The 19,572-nt window shown below is 37.9% G+C and overlaps 1 protein-coding gene across 12 annotated transcripts in view; it reads right to left on the minus strand.

Moving 5' to 3' along the window:
• The window catches only part of LOC127571453 (ERC protein 2), a 629,628-nt gene that overhangs the window by 245,591 nt on the left and 364,465 nt on the right, over positions 1 to 19,572 (minus strand). For all 12 annotated transcript variants that reach the window (XM_052017829.1, XM_052017828.1, XM_052017827.1 and 9 more), the window contains one exon: positions 17,293 to 17,453. In XM_052017829.1, coding sequence (XP_051873789.1) covers positions 17,293 to 17,453 — 161 coding nt within the window. The remainder of the gene's footprint in view (positions 1 to 17,292; positions 17,454 to 19,572) is intronic.

Consider the following 19,572-nt stretch of genomic DNA (forward strand, 5'->3'; position numbering starts at 1 on the left):
ACCAGTATGATTGCTGCCCTTTTGAAGTAGGTAGGAACCTCAGGCCGCAGCAGTGAGAGGTTGAAGATATCCTTGAACACTCCAGCCAGTTGGTTGGCACAGGTTGTCAATACACCATCGGCACCCAACACCTTGCAAGGGTTCACCCTCTTGAAGGATGTTCTGAGACCGGCCTCTGAGACAGAGATCAGAGGGTCGCTGGATGCTGTGGGTATTCATCCAGGGCAAGTGAGACCTGTACAAAAAGGACAGGTTGCACCTAAACTGGAGGGGAACCAATATCCACGCAGGGAAGTTTCCTAGTGCTACCCAGCAGAGTTTAAACTACCACGGAAGGGGGATGGGAACTAGAGCAGAAGGTAAGTAAGTGGAGGGATTGAAGAGAAGGTAGGGGCTAGCTCAAGTATGGCTGAAAGGAAGGATAGGCAGGGCTATGAATACAGTGGGGCTGATGGGCTGAAGTGTACTTACTTCAATACAAGGAGTATTACAAGTAAGGCAGATGAACTTAGGGCCTGAATTAGTACATGGGACTATGATGTTGTAGCAATTACAGAGACTTGGTTGAGAGAAGGGCAAGGCTGAAAGCTCAACATTCCAGGATTCAGATGCAATCCAGATTTAATAGAGGTGGGGGAGTTGCACTATGGATCAGGGAGAATGTCACAGTGGCACTTAGAGAGAACATCCTAGAGGGCTCATCCTTCATCCAGTGAGGCAATGTGGGTAGAGCTCAGCAATAAAAAAGGTGCAATCACTATGATGGGGTTATACTAATAGGCCTCCCAATAACAGGGGGGAAGATAGAGGAACAGATATGTCGGCAGATTATTGAAAGATGTAAAAGCAGCACCTTCCATAATTTTGACTGGGACTCCCTTAGCGCCAGAGGCTTAGAAGGGGCAGAAGCTGTCTGATGCATCCAGGAGGGTTTCTTGGCACAGAATGTAGATAATCCAACCAGGGCAGGACCGGGTGATTGGAGTTTCAGCGGGAGAGCATTTTCAGATGGTTATGGATAAGGATAATACTAGCAAAGTGCTAAAATGGGGAAAAGCTAATCTAATCACAACAGTATTAGGCAGGGGCTGGGGAGAGAAGACTAGGAGCAGCTGTTATTGGACAAGTCCACATCTGACATGTGGGAGTTGCTTAAATGCCAGCTGGTCAGAATTCAGGACCAACACATTCCTGTGAGGAAGAAAGACAAGGATGGCAAGATTTAGGAACCTTGGATGATGAAAAGTGTTGCAAATTTCATTAAAAAGAAAAAGTATACCTACGATTTAGGAAGTTGAAATCAGACAGGGACTTAAAGGAATATAAAGGAAGCAGGAGAGAACTTAAACATGGGAATCAGGAGGCCCATGAAATCTCCTTGGCAGGTAGGATTAAAGAGAGTCCCAAGGCATTGTATACATACATTAAAAGCAAGAGCATAACTAGGGACAGCGAATGCTGTTCACTTTGTGCCTCAACTGAGCTCAATATTTGAAAATATGGAAAAACATGTACATATTAGTATTCCATTTGGTATTGATATTCCATTACAGCTTAACAATTTGATTAAAATGACAGTTAGCTTGCTATTTAAAAAGATTCAATTACTCAATTTCCTTAATTGAGCAACCATCCCAATGTTCTTTGTATCTCCATTAGGTAAGATCTGATGGAATCAAGTTCCACAGTCCAAGTAATATACAAGGCCTAACTCTTTCTAGTGAGTTTACTGGGGATCTAATGGGTAAATACAGCAAATTCACACCCAGATGAAAGGTCATTGTCTTGAAATATTAATATTGTTTCTCTCCTATAGAGATGCTACCTGAACTATTGGGTATTTCCAAAATTTTGTGTTTAAAATTTTGCATTCTTCCTGGTTTATAACTTTACATCTAATGGCACATTTGTGAAAGAACAAGGTTCTATGTTTAAAAGTACACATGTAATCATTGTATGTTGTTGTCCTAAATACTTTGTTTTAATTATATTCCATATCATATTGTTGTTAAGAACAGGGGCTCTGTTACACTGTTATTCCAGCCATTAAGTTATTATTTATCTCAAGCTGTCTTGACCAAGAGGTTAGAATCATTCTTTTCTTTGATTCATATTGAATGCATCCATTATGGTTAGTTAGCAACACATAAATACATGGGAGTATGGAGTCCAAACCTGAAAGCAATGTAATTGTTGGACTGATTGAATGGATAAAATGCTAAGCACCAATATCTGTTGATTTGGTCAGAATGAATGCTCCATAAACTAGTGTATAAAATATGCTTCACATCTGCATTGTAATTAAATGATTTCTCATATTTATGTGCATTGTTGAAATACTGTCTTTCCTCATGGATTTTTTGTGTCAACATCTCCAATTTTTCTAAAACTAAACCTGTGGCTGTTGCAATACCTATAGAACTGTATGCATAATGAATAATCAAAATAATGGGCTTCCAGACTTTGTGCCCAAGACACGTGATCTGGGTGCAGTGACATGTAACTTCAGAAAATAGTCTTTCCCTTATTCTTAAGCAGGCTACAGGTTCACATATCTTAACACAGCAAATTCCTTATTTCACCTATCCTCCGTCATGTCTGCTATGTTAATGGAAACATTCATACTAATGTAAAGAAAGGGTCAGGGCCAGCACATATACCAAAAAATTATCACTTTTCCAATTGTTTTTTTTACTCCCTTGAGGTATTTGAAATTGAAACACTAAGGCTTGTGGATCAATTTTGTTCTATTCTTGTCATGTGTCACTGCTTCAGTCATTCTGGCATGTAATGAGCATAACATTTCTAACCCAGATATTGCAAGCTTAGGAGGCCATTTAGCCCTTGGAAACAGATACTGGGTGGCCTTATATCCGAGTCTAACATCTTGAAAGTTATTCCAAGATATATAACTGGGAAATTTATTAAAAAAACAGGAAGCTCAAACACTTCATATGCTTTGTTAACAGTATATAGTCATAAACAATTTTATGAAAATGTAAAATATCCAATTGGCATCATGCTTAAGAACAGAAGGGGAGTTATTCTCAGTATCCTGGCCAATATTTATCCTCAATCACCCCTGCTAAAACAGATCTGATCATGATCACATTGCACATGTAGATTCCCAATGCAGCAATTTGGCTACAGCATTTTTTTGCATTACAACAATAACATTTCAAAAAGTTTTTCATAGGCTATAAAATGCTTTGAGACAACTCCAGGCCCCATAAGCCACTATATAATAGCAAGCCTTTCTACTGTGCAGTTTTTGTCTATTTCAGTAAAGACAATAAAAGACACAGGAAGTCCAATTTTCCCTTCAGACGGATGATAGTTTGCATATCTAACAAAATATCAGCAGAGGTGTTTCATAGGCATTTCCTCAAAAGTATACCACATGCTTTCAGTTTCATGTATTTGTTGCTCAGATGCATCACCCCAAGAGCTCACTTACGTTTACCAGATAGTGAATTGAAGACATGGACCTTATGACATCTAAATGGGGTGATTAACAGTGGCAGACTTGCTTTGGACATATGCTCATTCAAAGAATATCCCTCTCTCTCTCTCACTAGGATGTGAAACCACTAATTAGCACTACTTATTACAAAGCCGATCCTAACATCTTGAAAGTTGCCCTGAGATACAAAAACAGCCAATAATGCACATGTGGCTTAATGCAAATGGTGTATTAAAACATGGTGTCAAGAATAGTTTACTGACCAACATAACAGAGTTCTCACTGTCAACTCTACCTTGTTCTCTGATTGTGGCCAACGTTCTCTGGAGTATAAATTTGTACTTCCTTGGTATTGATCAAAAGAAATAGGTGAGAGTGACTCAGGTGTTAGATCATGATCTGATTCCCAGGATTTAACTCCCAGGATAAATGGCCAGCTTTACGACAATATATTCTTGATTCTCTTGTATCAAGGTAAAACTGTTAATGTATTACAGGGAGGAATATTGGAGCTGAAATATGTGAACAGAGTCCATTCACTGCATAATAAGTTTCTGACATAAATAACTACTTGTACATATGTATAATGTACATGAGTATAAAGACATGCATTGTATCAGCCAAGGTAGAGAGTTATCAAAACTAATGGATGTGCATTTTCACTTTTCTACAATGTAAGAACACCATGAATAAATTCATGCAATGTAGCACTAATAAAAATCAGAGATCAAAAAATGTTTCCATAGCTTTCCATTATTTTAGAGATATTAAATTATCTAATGACAATTTCTTTCTATCATCTGACTATTAAAAGAGAATAAGTTTTCTATTAGCAACTTATCCACTGCAACTGATAGCCTTTCAAGTCAACTGCAAGGTCATCCTGTAAACTGAAGATGATAGGCTTTTTGAAAAAAATTGGATTATTTTAACAATCTCTCCAATAGTAAAAAAAATTAAACTGTTTTGTAATGGTGATGGTCAATCGTAGTGCATGATCTTCCAATTTGAGAACCAAAATAACATCAACAATGTTTCTGCTCCTAATCACTATCAAGTGAGTACTACTAGGAAATGCAAGTGAAAGGACATAAGGGAATAAATCATTTCATTCAACTGTCATCAGTGAAGCATTCACAATCTGACAGCTTGCTTGCATTCATTGCTTACATTCACGCAAGCAAAGTGGTCACTTGTGGGAAATAATTAATAAACATCACTGTCAGGACATCACTGCCTAGAGGATAGAAAATTTAGAGGGGCAAAAAGAGAATAAACAAAACTATACTATTGCCTAAAACATGTCACTGGTGCAATGAAATTTGAGATCCTGTAACCTATTCATTTTTATTTGCCGTTAAACTCTGACATGACCACATTCCAACCAAAATTACTGGAAATGCCCCAAGATATATTTAAACTCTATATAAATACCTCACTGAATTTAATTTTAAACTGCTCTAACCATTTTGACGTTGCAGCTATTATCCCATACATGCACATTTCTATCAGGAGCAGAGGTACCACATGGAAACATTACCAATTAAAATACCGTGTTGAGTTTTAAAAGTAGATATGCAAGAACAAACTGCAGAAAAGTGTTTCCCAAAGGTAAAACCTAAAATTGCTCCATTTTGAAGCATGGCTTCCCAAATGGTATGTTGGAACCCTGCTGTGAATGAAGTTGTATGCCAGTCTATAAATTCCACTGCTCACTACCTGTATCAACTTTTTCCCCAAATTGCTGTCATTTGAGGAGAAACCCGATGTTCACATAGGCAGATAACCACTTTTTTTTATTTTGAAGAGAATTGCTAAATAAAAGGAAAAAAATCACAAAAAAGAATTAAACATTTACAACACCGTTTAAACTAACAACTTAATAGCCTTATCACAGTATTCATGAAAAAAATACTTTGATGTGTGTTCATTTTTTTGTGTGTAGAGAGATGCTACTGCAATAAAAGTCAAGTATCAAGCTTTTAGACATTGCCTAAGAAGTACCACCAAAAAAGTAGCAAACACAGCCACTCAAGAATGAGTTTTCAGAGAAGGCTAACAGAAAAATTGTTTTTGGATTTTTTTAAAAGCAGATTTTACTACTCCTCAAGCGGAAAGAGTCATATCCTTACGTCTTACCTACCTAACGGAGGCAATGTAGGCTATGCATTATGCTGCCTAGCTGAAGATAGGGACAGCCGCTCATTGTGTGCATGAACTTCATCCACATGATGCATGGAGAGATTAGAGGCAACACATAGAAGCAGTATCCAGATACAATTCTAAGGAAGTTTAGAATAGGTTTATGTGGTGAAATAAACATAAAGTGAAACATTGTTCTTCAAGAACCCAACTGAAAGCATAGGCCTATTTCCACAAAAAGCAAGACATTTATTTGCCACACAATGCCATGTAGAAAACAAGAAATGCATATCCCTCACTGAGATTTCCATACAACACTTGGGCTCCTGGGGTGCAAGTTGTTCAGTGTGCAATATACTACACCTATGAAGGGAGAAATGTCCATCATTTAGTATCTGTCAAATGTATTTCAAGGGATCAGAAAAATAGTTTATCCAAATATGCTTGAAAAACATTGCATGTTTGGTGAAGTTTAAGATAAAGTCTAAGATAAAAAGTAACAAGCTTAAAGTTAGAATGGCATGTTCTGTTTCAGTTGAGCAAAATGACTATATGAAGGTTGCCTGGTATATCCATTCTTTTAAAGCCAAAGAAGCCTGCATCATCAGCAAGTCCTGGAAACGATATCAATGTTCTTGGGGGCTTGCCATTTTATAAAAGGTATCTAATTCTAAGTTTATAGGTGGTGCTTGATATTGATAGTTTATTGACGTATTTGAACTGTTAAATTGTTAACCACCCACCACAATGGGTGAAAAATTGACGGAGAAGAACTTTCTGATTATTATTAGCACCAGATTATTATTGTGTGTCATCTTTCAGGCTGGTGACGTGATGATTGCAGCTTACATAAGTTAAGAAACTAAATAAGATTCTGGACAATACTTAAAGAGAAATGATTGTCAAGCTCACTTGGCAGATATGGTTGGAATGCAAAAGAAGATCAGATAAAGATCAGATAATATCCTTCCTCAGTGTTTACTGAGGAGAAAATCATGGTTGCTTAAGAGATAAGGGAAACAAGTGGTGATGTTTTGGAGAACATTCATATTACCAGGGAGGAGGTATTTGCAGTCTTACAGCATATTAAGGTGGATAAATCCCCAGGGCTTGACCAAGTGTGTCCTTGGACTATGTGGGAGGCTAGAGGAGAAACTGCAAAGGCCCCTGCAGAAATATTTGCTTCATCGTTAGCCACTGGTGAAGTTCCTGAAGACTGAAAGATGCCTAATGTTAATCCATTGTTTAAGAAGGGTAGCAAAGACAAGCCAGAGAACTACAGGCCAGTCAGCCTGACATTAGTAGTGGGGAAGTTACTGGAGGGAATTCTGAGGGACAGGATCTACCAGCATTTGGATGGACAGAGTCAGATTAGGAGGAATCAGCTTTGCTTTGTGCATGGAAAGTCATGTTTGATAAACCATTTAGAGTTTTTTTTTGAAGAGGTAACCAAAAAGGTATATGAGGGTAGGGTAGTGGATGTTGTCTATTTGGACTTTAGCAAGGCCTTCGACATGGTCCCGCATGGTAGGCTGGTCTGGAAGGTTAAGTCCCATGGAATCCAGGGATAGCTAGTTTGGTGGATTCAAAATTGGCTCAGAGGTAGGAAGCAGAGGGTGGTGGTTGAAGGTTGTTTCTCAGAATGGAGGCTGGTGACGAGTAGTGTGTCGCAGGAGTTGATGTTGGGACCCTTGTTATTTTTATAAATGATTTGGATACGAATGCACAAGGCTTGATCAGTAAGTTTGCGGAAGACACGAAATTAGGAGGTGTTGTTGATAGTGAAGAACATTATCGTAGATAACAGGGGGATCTTGATCACTCAGGAAGGTGGGCCGAGGAGTGGCAAATGGATTTCAATACAGATAATTGTGAGGTGATGCATTTTGACAAATCAAACCAGCATAGGACTTATACTATGAATGGTAGGACACTAGGGAGTGTAATGGAACAGAAGGATCTTGGAGTACAAGTGCATAGTTCCTTGAAAGCGGCATCACAGGTAGACAGGGTGGTGAAAAAGGTGTTTAGCACATTGGCCTTCATCAGTCAGGGCATTAAGTATAGGAGTTGGGACATTATGTTGCAGTTGCATAAGTCATTGGTGAGGCTGCACTTGGAGTACTGTATCCCTGTTATAGGAAAGACGTGGTTAAACTGGAAAGAGTGCATAGGATGTTGCCATTACTAGAGGCCCTGAGTTATAGGGAGAGGTTGGCCAAGCTAGGTCTTTATTCCTTGGAATGTAGGAGAATGAGGGGTGACCTAATAGAAATGTTTAAAATTATGAGAGGCAAAGATAAGGTGCATGGTAACAGTCCTTTCCCCAGGGTAGTGGAGTCCAAAATTTGGGGGCATTGATTTAGCGTGAAAAGGGAAAGATTTAAAAGGGATTTGAGGGGCAACTTTTTCACACAGATGGTGGTGAGTATATGGAACGAGCTGCCAGAGGAAGTGGCTGAGGCAGGTACAATAGTATCATTTAAGAAGCACTTGGATAGGTACATGGAGGGGCGGGGCTTGGGGGGGATACGTGCCGAACACAGGAAATTGGGACTGACTGGATGGGCACCAAGGTCGGCATGGATTCGGTGGGCCGAAGGGTCTGTATCCGTGCTGTATTACTATATGACTCTTAATAGACCTATGCTGTTTAATGCTGAGGGATAGAATTCTGGAGATAGTTCCAAACAATTTAGGAATGTGATTACTGGGTCAGGCTACAAGACACTAAAATAGGTAGTCACACACGTTAATTACTTTATAACATTGCACACATAGGTAAGACATCAAATATGATCAAAAACAAATCCCTATGCTAGTCTACTAATCAAACAGGTCGGCAAATTTGTAGCTCAGTAGGACCAAGAGAGATTAAAGGTAACACAATGATGGCAAGTTTGGATTGTGTGTGCGCGTGAAAGGCTGATCAGACCTGTGTGTGCTTTGAACCACTTGTGACACACTGAGCAAAAGATATTGCTTTAATAATGACTGTACTGCTATTGTGAGATTCACTCTGCTTGTACTCCTGCTCTGCCTTTGCAGTTCTCTTCTGTTAATTGACAGTTGCTCAAGTATGGATGAAGTGTAGCCAGGTACAACATGGGCAACATCCAAGACTCCAACTCAATGTTAAAATGTTTCAAGAAGGACTTGAGGGAGTTCTTGAAGTGTTTGTTTTGGCATCACCAAGAATACTTTCCCTCTTTTGCTTCACTGTAGATCTTCCTTGGCGGTCATGCAACTGACGTACTGTGGTAAAGAGATGGCCAGTTCCACTCTTACTAATGATTTGGACAGCCTGATGGAATACGTGAAAGGAAGATGCAAGGCACTAGCTGCTTGATTAAATAGTGCCATAATATAACTAGAAAATTTGGAGCAATAAACAAACTGCTAAAGGAACTCAGTGGGTCAGGCAGCATCTGTGGAGGCAGAGGGATAGTTGATGTATCAGGTCATGACCATGCAGCAGACCTGAAATGTTGACCATCCCTCTGCCTCCACAGATGCTGCCTGACCCACTAAGTTCCTCCAGCAGTTGGTTCTTTGCTACAGATTACAACACTTGCAGTATTTTGTGTCTTCATAACCAGAGAATTTGTTATATTTGAATATTGAGGATGTCCAAAGTAGTACAGAAACTCAGGGAGTGGTTGCATATGAGTAATGGAAAAGAAGATTATTAATTTGTGTTTTGTTTTCATTTTTCCTTTTGTACTACCTCGATGTACTTATGTTTGGAATGATCTGTCTGAATGGCATGCAAAACAAAGCTTTTCACTGTATCTCAGTAAATGTGACAATACTAAACCAATTGATAATTACCAATCATTTGAAATGATGACGAGAAGATACTAAGAAGAAAACATTATGGCTGGCACAGTCTTGCAGTAGTTACTGCTGCTGCCTTGCAGCTGCAGAGACTTGGGTTCTACCCTGATCTCAACAGTTTTCTGTGCACATTCTCCTCATGACTGCATGGTTTTCTTCAGGTGGTCCGGTTTCCTCATACATCCAAAGGATGTACTGGTAGGCTAAGTTGCTCCTGTAGATTTCCACTTAAACAAGATCAATGACAAAAAGAATCAAAGGGTATTTGTGAGGGATAGAAATAGCTGCAGGGCTAAAGGGTAATAAGGAGAGGGGAAAAGGGACTAAAGGGAGTTCGTGAGAGCAGATATGGATTGGGTACACCGAATGGCCTCCTTTGGAATCATTATGATAAGAAGATTGTGAGACTATGTAATGCAGATAGTTGCAGAATGTGCTGACTAGGATTCATGATGTCCAGAACTTCCCACAAACTTTATTGTCACTGAGTCAAAATCCTTATCTAAAATAGCCCCAAGGGACTTTATTCATCATTCGGATGTCATCTCACAGGCAATTGAGAATGGGATACAAATGAAAGCTTGCCAGCAATGGCTGCACGATGAGAAAGAATGAATAAAGTCAGAAATTTAAACATCTGAAGAAATTTCAGTCAGAAGACTTATTGTGCCACCTCTATGTACATTTGATGTGAAGAGTTTAGTTAAAAATCCACAGTCTGAATTATCCTTGATCCCGAGAGACAGCCTAAGAAGCAATAAGCTGCACACAATAACACCAGTAACTTCATTTTCCATTTACCAGCCAGGCATTTTAGCAAAACACAGAAATATTGGGTCTACAGTGCATCTTATACAAGAATGAATTGTAGTAGTAGTGCTTACATGGAGCTAACCTACATTGATTGAATCTGGTCATAGCTATAACTTTGTATGTTAACCTTACAGCAGAATAAAGAAGTAGAAAGTCAAAGTCGAGTTTATTGTCATTCAAACCAAGTTTTTTTTCCTGACCTGGTGTCAATTTAGTTCTGTTTATTGAATTATTCGAGTATATTTCATGCTGAGATAGATATTTGCTCCATATGGGAACCAAACCCCATGGGGATCAAACAGCTAGATGGAGGCCAACGATCAGCTCAGTCAGTAAATGGCAGAGAGGCACAAGTGGCTATATTCTACTCTTGCTCCTTTAAGAGAGACTTCACAAATCTGTGCTCAAAAGGGACAAAAATCTAGTTCAAATTATAAGGGTTTGTTGCACAAGAAAATATGAACAGTATAAGTCAAATCCCAAAGAATGGCATCCAGACTCTTTAAAAGAAAGTGATAGCACTGAACTCAGTAGCATTGTATGGCAGATCCCAATTTGTATTCCAAGGATGGGATAAATTTAAAGACTACTAAAATCTCTTCAAATTAGTTTCTCAAGAATGTTAAAAATGGAATAAAATGTCATCTTTCTTAGAACCTTCCATATCAGGTTAAATTTTCCAGATTTCTTAAAATAGTAAAACTTTCATTTCCCACAACATTATTAGTCTAAAAAATTTATTTACAAACAGGAATTTATTTTCCTGTATAAACAATGGATTCATTTAGTGGGTATAAATCTAAAACCTTTCAACATCTCACAAAGCTAATGCCATTTCAAAAACAAGTTTAAAATTCATTGTGTAGTTTAATTGAAGATATTTTGCTTTGAATTAATGCAGTAATTCTGTTCTATTTTGAAATCATGCAAACTACAACTATAATTCATCAACAAAATCACACTGGTACACTTTGGAAATGTCTTCCAAATATAATAAACAAATGTAACAATGTCATAGCAACCACACTTTTTTTTATTTGATTCAAGTTTTTACTGCCAAATAAATGACTGCTATCCTTAGATACATTCTTATTCACAGGAATTTTACTGCTTTCTGCCCATTTGCTAGATCCTTTCACATAAGAATTGCCTCACCTTGCTCCAATATATTTCATCTACACTGTGAACAAAGCCTTTATTTGGGTTTCCTCTAATCTTTACAATGTTTGCAAGCTTGTGTGAAAAGAGCTGGTCAAGGCCTGTTGTCTTACAGGTCTGCTAAGATGCAAACACTGTCATAGGAGACTTTCTACCAAGTAGGTGGTTTTTTTAAGAACGCCTGCTACAATTCAAATAACTTCCTGTGGAAGTCACAGTTGTATCAACATCCTGCTGTTTTGTGTGTTGTGAAGTATTTAACTGTGGATATGACTTTGTGCTCCCAGCATGAATTCTAGAAAGTAACTACTTGAGGGCAATTCCCTTTTTGGGGTGGTGTTTGAGATCCAGATGGACAAGACAAAAAAAAGTAAAACAAGTAACTGGTACAGTTTCTTGAGCAATTTAGTTTTGCGAACATTCACCATTAAATTTTTAAGTGGACCGTGCATTATAAGTTTGTAGGCTGTAAACAGTTTTCAGTAATTACTCATGTTTTAAAGTGTTATTTCACTGATATCATAAGAATACAGAAAGCAATTCAAGTGAATATTTCTGTAAGCCACTCCTCATGTCTATAGGACAAACATTTGAATTCTTCGTGAATTGTTGTAATTTTTGTACAAAGTTATAATCCAAATATTACCCAAGTAATAAAAAAATACTTAAAATAACTACATATGTAGCTTCACAATTCTTCTCAAGATGATGCAATTCATAATTTTTAGTTTTTTAAACAGCTGCTTTGTACAACTGACCTCCAATCTCTGCACTAATATTTTTGCATTTTCTTTAACTTCTGCTTCCTAATAATAGTCCTGTGCTCTTTTTCACGACTTATCAAGTCTTCTAAAAGTGCTGAATACAGGCAATCCCCGCATTAGTCGCCTGTATTCTTTCGGGTAATGGAAATTCACCCTTAGAGAATACACAAATGACTGCCCAAAAATTTGAAGTATGGAATAAAATTCACTCTCATAGAATTTATGGGGAAAAAAGTAAATAAATAAATACAAAGTTATTTTTATCGTGTGTTTCTTGACGCATGCAAAGATGAACCGGCTGTGTGTTGCGGAAAATCATGATATGGGCTGTAATGCAGGTGTTGCTACAATATTAACAATACTCAAATTTCAAATTAGTTTTATTCTTAGTAGTTCTTTAGAAGGAACTTCTTAATCACATTGCTGGTATTATAGGTGAGAAGAAAGAAAACGTATTTGAAGAAGACAGGCATCTCTTAAGTACACCACCTGGTGGGTCAAGTTAGGATTAACATTCACCATGTCCATCAATTTGTGTGCAGGACAGTGCAAAACATTTGCATCTGTGGGTTGTCAAAGCACAGTTAATGAGCATTTATTGAACAGGATTAGAATGTGGACTGGGAATAACACAGGCTGGAAGAGAGTTTCAAGAATCTAAGCTGTACCAAAGTCAAACATCCCAGGTAGATTTGAACTCCAATTTAGCTCACAAAGCACAACCCAACATTCTTAAGAGCATTGCTGGGCACACATTGCTCCCAGTATGATGCCCTGACTCCCAAATCAGCCAGCAATTCATATGTGAACAGAAAAACTCTATTGAAAACTTATTTGCACAAGGACAAATACATATGCTGGTCTGGATCATTCCAGTCATAGCTAATGTAAGCACTTCAAATTGCAAAAACAATAGGGCTGCAGATGGCCTTATAAATGAACTGGCAAAAAAAAACAGATGACATTTTTTATACCACAAAATAGCCTAATTGCAAATATTTCCTTTTACAGGCTGCATTCATAGCTTTTGATAGTTTACAGGAAAGTATAGAGATGTTTTGGGAAAATATAACAATGACTTGGAACTGGGTGAGTGTAACATTCCCTGTACCCTGTTCTGATAGCCAGACATGATAACAATAGAGCATACCAGAGGTAGCAAGCACAGATGAACATTTGACTGGGAAGACAGCATTCTCTAAAAATGTAATGCTACTCTAATGAAGTCCCTGGTGTAATAGTGAATTGGAAGGAATCTGTATCAGATTCTCTCCTGCCCTTTCAAAATACGTAATTAAGGCCCTACCTAAATTGTGAGATGAAGTTCAAAAACTCTGGCTGAGTTGCAAACAAAGACAAAATCATGACAAAAATAATATTTAATTTTGTTAATTGTCTTCATTTGCAAACATATTTGTTTCTGGGCAGGCAGAACTGCACTTTGAATGGCATTTAAACCATGCCAGTGGGGTGTTTTACTGTTAGTTTTTTCCCTCAAAACATGTTCCCTCACTCTCACTGCTCTGATCCAGGGACATTATTGGCTTGGTCCATGTGTTCTATTGCAAAAAGGAGCAAGTCTGGAGTCTAAGATTGGGTAAGCAGTCTACAAACCCTGTGAGTTGCAGAGAGGAAGGCCAGAGCCCTGGAAGCAAGAGCAGATAGGATCATCCGGCTCACTGCAGGCCATATTTTATAGAAGTTGCAACATTGCACACAGGCAGGGCCCTACAAATTATATTTAAAATGCAGAATTTCAACATCTGCTAGAGAGCCTAATTAATTCTTTAGCAATGAGATAATGATGGAAGAATATTGCTTTAAAACCAGCTAAATAAAACAAATGACTGCAGTTAATTAGACATTTTTAGCACATTGATTCCTTCCACACCTTTATTAATAAGACGAACTTAAGTTGTCTTCTGTTATTTTCAGATCAGCAGGGAATTTATTCTCAATCATTCATTCCAACTTGGAATACATTGAAACCAAATTGGGTGTTAAACCACATTTTTAAAAATACTCAGTCTATCAACCTTCTGTGTACTTTATTAGCTTACTGCAAAGCCTTTTCAATAATAAGGAAGTCTGGCTACTTCCACCTGTGCTCGCAAAGGAATAAATAAAATTAAAAATTGCTGACTGGGGAGAGAAATTGTGTGCATACATCTGTGACCAATAGTGCAATATAATTTTATCATAAGTATGTATTTTAGGTTTGTGTACTACTTTGCCAAAGCAATCTTTTTACATTAGATTTCCACAGTCACAAAAGACTCAGAATTCATTAATAGCTGAAACCAATATAAGGAAGTATTGTTAATTTATACTGATTTTGTAGCTAACTTGGAATTCTTGACAGTCTTAATCTGTTATGCTAACAAATGTTTACTAACAAATTCTACAAATTACAAAACCTCAATATTAAAATTAGTAAAAGCTCCATTGGCAATTAGTAACAGCTGATCAATTTTAAGAAGCTTGAAACCTTGTTCCACACTCCCACCGAGCGTTCAGACTTTAAGCAACAAAGGGAATTAGCGAGTACATGATTCTCACCTTTAATGACCAAATAATTTGAAACGCATCCAATACAATGACCATCAAAAATCATACAATTCCATTCCACTAAAAGACTGGTTGGTTGACGACACTGGAGTGACAGCTGATCAAGTTTCATATAGTTATTGGCTACTCGTGCAGTTTTATAATAGGAGGACTAATCAATTTGACCTACAGGTGATCCCCAAGAAACACAAGTTGAAAAAAAATTTTGTTTGTTTAATTACTTTTTATCACACAAATTCCACAGGAGTCAATTTTATTTTGCATCTCAAATTTTAGGTAGTGATTTGTGAATTCTATCAGGGCGAAATTCCATTACCCAAATGGCCATAATGGTGGTGGGGGGGGGGGGGGGGGTGCGGGCACCTATACAATAGCAATAATTTTCAATTTGTATTTTTGAGAGCACCTGGAAAGAAATTTTTCAGTGTTGTAGCAATTGCTGAAGACAATACATCTTAATAACAAGCCTGATAACGCACATTTGTCATTGTAGCCAAGTCAGTGTGACCAAGGCAGTTTACTTCACAATCATTTCATTTTTTACCATATGTGTTCCAACTCCATCATCAGCTAAGCTAGCTACTAAACTGCACTGAATCTAACAGCAGTCAACTTACTCATCTCATACATTTGGTGTACTGCTCTTCATGGCTGTTCCTGCCACAATTCCATGAACAGAAGTAGCAACTGTTACTAACTATCATGCATTTGAGAGCATTTTAACCAATGCACCAATACAACTAATAGAAAATCACAAATTGCACTCATAGTACCTTTAGCAAAGCAAAATGTCCTAAGGCACTTAACAGGAATATCTATGAAAACAATTTGTCACCAAGCTAAATAAGGAGATATTCATACAACTAACAAAAATCTTGTCAAAAAGGTAGGTTTTAAAGAGAGGATTTTAGCAAGGGAATTCCAAAGCTTTATGGTCTAGGTAGCTGAAGCAATGGCCAATGATGGGATGATTGAAAAGCCCAGTTAAACTGCAGAGATCTGAGAGTTCTAGTACAGGTGGAGATTGCAAAAATAGCAAGAGGTAAGGCGATGAAGTATTTGAAGACAACAATAAGAATATTAAAATTGAAGCACTGTTGTATCAAGAGCCAAAGTAAGTTGGTGAGCACAGCAGTGATGGGTGAACAGGATAAGTGTCCTGATGAGCTGAGACTCATGGTGGGTAGAAGGGTGGCCAGGAGAGCACTGAAGCAGTAGATGAGCTGAGGTCAGACAAAAAAAAAATGCTTATATGTCTTTCCCATGCTTAGTTCTGCCTAACCAATAAGCCACAGGATTTGGCCACATTAACATCAGAAGCAGTGACCTGTGCAGAATGGTGGGTAGAAGGGTGGCCAGGAGAGCACTGAAGCAGTAGATGAGCTGAGGTCAGACAAAAAAAATGCTTATATGTCTTTCCCATGCTTAGTTCTGCCTAACCAATAAGCCACAGGATTTGGCCATATTAACATCAGAAGCAGTGACCTGTGCAGAATACTGGGAGCAGACCATCAAGGAAGATTGGACTGGGGACTATGTAGAACCATACAATGTGTAGGTAGCATGAAACAGAAGCAACAGGTGGGCTGTGAAGTGGTAGTGTGTTGAGCTGGCTGTCATTTGTGCACGTGAGGAAGAGGCAATGTGTTTTTAACGGATAGAGGAGTAACAAATAGATGAAAAAAAGGGACCCAGATATTAATGAAAAGGTGGTGGGGGGGGGGGGGGGGGGGGGGGAAAAATCAGTAAAGTAGCCACTGCAGGTGATCATCCATTTATTACATGACATCAAAAAAAATGGAGCTAGCCACCCAGTTGGATGAAAGAGTTGAAAAGATGAAGGAGGATCCTGATTAGAGGGCTTCAAACAATGTGGAGTGGAAAATGCTAGAATGAACAAATTGGGACAAATGGCCTGTTGCTGTATCTCCATTTTTTGTAATCCTGCGACAGCCTGAGATTTAGGAGATAAGAACACATGCAAGGACTTGGAAGAGAAAAGGAAGGTTAGAGATTGGGGGGGGGGGGGGGGGTGAGTTAGGGTGTGGAGGAGGGTAGGACTTGTTTGCAAGGTTATAGGGGTCAACAGATGTTTTTGAAGAGTGGGGTGATCATGGTGGATTTGAAGAGGAGGGAACAGCTTACAGCACCAACTAAATTGGGGGACAGGAGGGAAGTTAGGGGGAGTCAGCAGTTTATTGGGAGGTGAATTCCACAAACAAAATCAAGGGAGTTTGAGGTGAATCTCATGGATAAGGTAATGTTCAAGAGAGATTGAGGGAAGATTAGAGAGAAATTAGAAAAAGATGCAAGTAGAAAACAAAGAAAAAGGAGGAAAGTGCCAGGGTCAGCTGAACAGATGGTGTCAACCATAGTTTTAAAAATCTCAGTGTGTTCCCAGTGATGGCACTATTAATTGTTAATAGCAAAATAAAATTATGCAATATTTGTTCAAGTAACAATCTCTCAGTTTCAGATTTAAAACTATATAACATTTTTTACATAAGATCTGTATGAGATTACAATAATTTTTCAGCAAGTACTTACTTCATCTCTAGCACTTCTTCCAGCTGTTTTCTCCGCTCTATTCTCAGATTGGCAAGGTGTGCCTCCCGCTCAGCAAGAGACTGCTGAGTTGAGGTCAGCCTGACCTTAGTGGAATCTAGTTCCTGCTTGGTCTTCTCCAGAGTGGCCATTAGCTCTTCTAACTGTTAAGCAGAAGCACATTAAGCCATCAAATAATCTTTCAATTCACAAACCAGAATCACTTCTCTGATCAACATCAAAAGCAATGATGCCCTGATGCCTGTTGATCTGAATGTTTTGACAGTGTTTAATAATAGTGGAGCTTGTCTCAACCTGTGTGCAAGTAAGAGAAGCTTTTATTTTTTTCAAAGGGACCCTTCATTCTATTTAAAATTATCTGCATTTCAATTTTAGTCAGTAAGAGGATGACAAATACATCTAGAGTGCTACGATGATGATTTAAGAAGGGTACAGCAATGGCAGCAGGCCACTTTGACTTCTTCCAGTTCTCTTTTGTTACTCACTATTGGTCAGAGTTTAAACTGTTTCTTAAGGAGGATTTCATGATTTAACATGGATTTTTTTTCTGGGTGTAGCACAGTTTATGGTGTCTTTTCAGGTTCAAGGTACCATTACTTGGAGTAAAAAGGGCAGCTGAGCCTCTTGTTTGTATAATATTTGAAAATTTGATCCTTGAAGTATGACAGATGTAAGCTGGTATAGATAGGTTCAGTTCAGATCAGATCTTTCCAAGCTGGAATTCTCTAACTGGATCATAAAAGAGAACCAATTTATTACCTCAAATCATTGGGGGGAAGAAAACAAACTTAAAATGAAGAGGATTCACAGTTGCACTGACTGTGCAGTTCCAACAAGTTTCTGTCTTATGCTTCATAAAATTATGGATCCAAAGTGGGAGAAACCTTAGCACAATATTAATATCAATATCCTACTGCAGTACTATTTTAAAACAATTTCTGAGCAATATCACCACTCATGGTAACCCCTTGAAAATAAATGAATTCCTATTGGAATATCAATATGGATCTTGAATACTTGTGCCAAAGAGGGAGTAAATTTGCAACAATAATTACTATACAGGATATTTTGCTGAATCAGTTTCATTTCTATGTGTCTCTAATATCTACACTGTTTTACCTATGCATCTACTTTCTATTCATAGGAAGTAGGACTACATAAACCTACACAATTAAACACTTCTAAGCTTCCTGAACTTTTGAAAGAATCGATACTAATCAGTAAGTTAATGTAGAATATTTTATCCTCTAACAAAACACACATCTGATGAAACATAGAGGAAGCAGTTTTTATTTTCTTAAGAAGTTGCATAATGTCTGGTTGAATGGCTAGTCCAACAGTATCAAGGAAAATAGGAGTCTGGGTACTATTGGGTTTTATATACCTTTTACATCATATTAACTCAGCTATCAATGGGATAGGAGAGAGATGTCCCTGATTTCTGGAAAGCCTATGCTTTGATCACAACAGGGGTTAACAGGCTGTCTGGAATATGTAGAGCCACCTGGTTGTTATCAAGGATGGGTGATCTCAGATGGGAGGCCTGAACTCTGGGAAAAATGACTTGATTTTACTCTCTCTTAATTAGAGCATGGAATTTTTCTTAAAAAAAAGCAGATGAAACTCATTAATTGTTGAAAGCACAATATAACCAATAAATAGAAAAGAATAATCTATAAATCAGCTTGAAGTTCACAAATTTATAGTTTTCTATAGTGCACTAGAATTTTTAATTTTTTTTTACTGTATTCAAATCATGCAAACATACCTTAGCTGTAGGCCATGGGAAATAAAACCACATATTGTAACACAATTATAAAAACACTATGTTAAGAGTAATGTACAGATTTCCTCCAAAACCCCCCACTGGGTAAAAGCACAACCCACTGATAAACCATCACACAAAAATTATAATTCCTCAGGTCTGTTTCCTATTCTATTTGGGGTTTGTTGTTCTCAGATAAGATACTAATTGCAACACTATAATTAACCTTATTGTTCTGGGAAAAAGAAGGGAAAAAAGTCACATATTTTCCACTTGCTATTTGAAGTGAATTGGCTGCACTGGAAAGCACATCTTTCTGCATATTTAGTGTGAAAACAGTATTGGGGTCAACTATGATAGTGCATATGGTCAAACAGAATGTAAGAATGCTTGGATTCACAAAGGATTTACTGGTCAAAATGTTTGATCCAGAATATGGTGCATTCCTGTAATAAATCCCCTTTTTTAAAAAGCTTCTCTTTCTATGTAGGGGTTGG

The sequence above is a fragment of the Pristis pectinata genome, chromosome 6, assembly GCF_009764475.1.
Source record: "Pristis pectinata isolate sPriPec2 chromosome 6, sPriPec2.1.pri, whole genome shotgun sequence".
In the NCBI taxonomy this organism is placed as follows: domain Eukaryota; kingdom Metazoa; phylum Chordata; class Chondrichthyes; order Rhinopristiformes; family Pristidae; genus Pristis; species Pristis pectinata.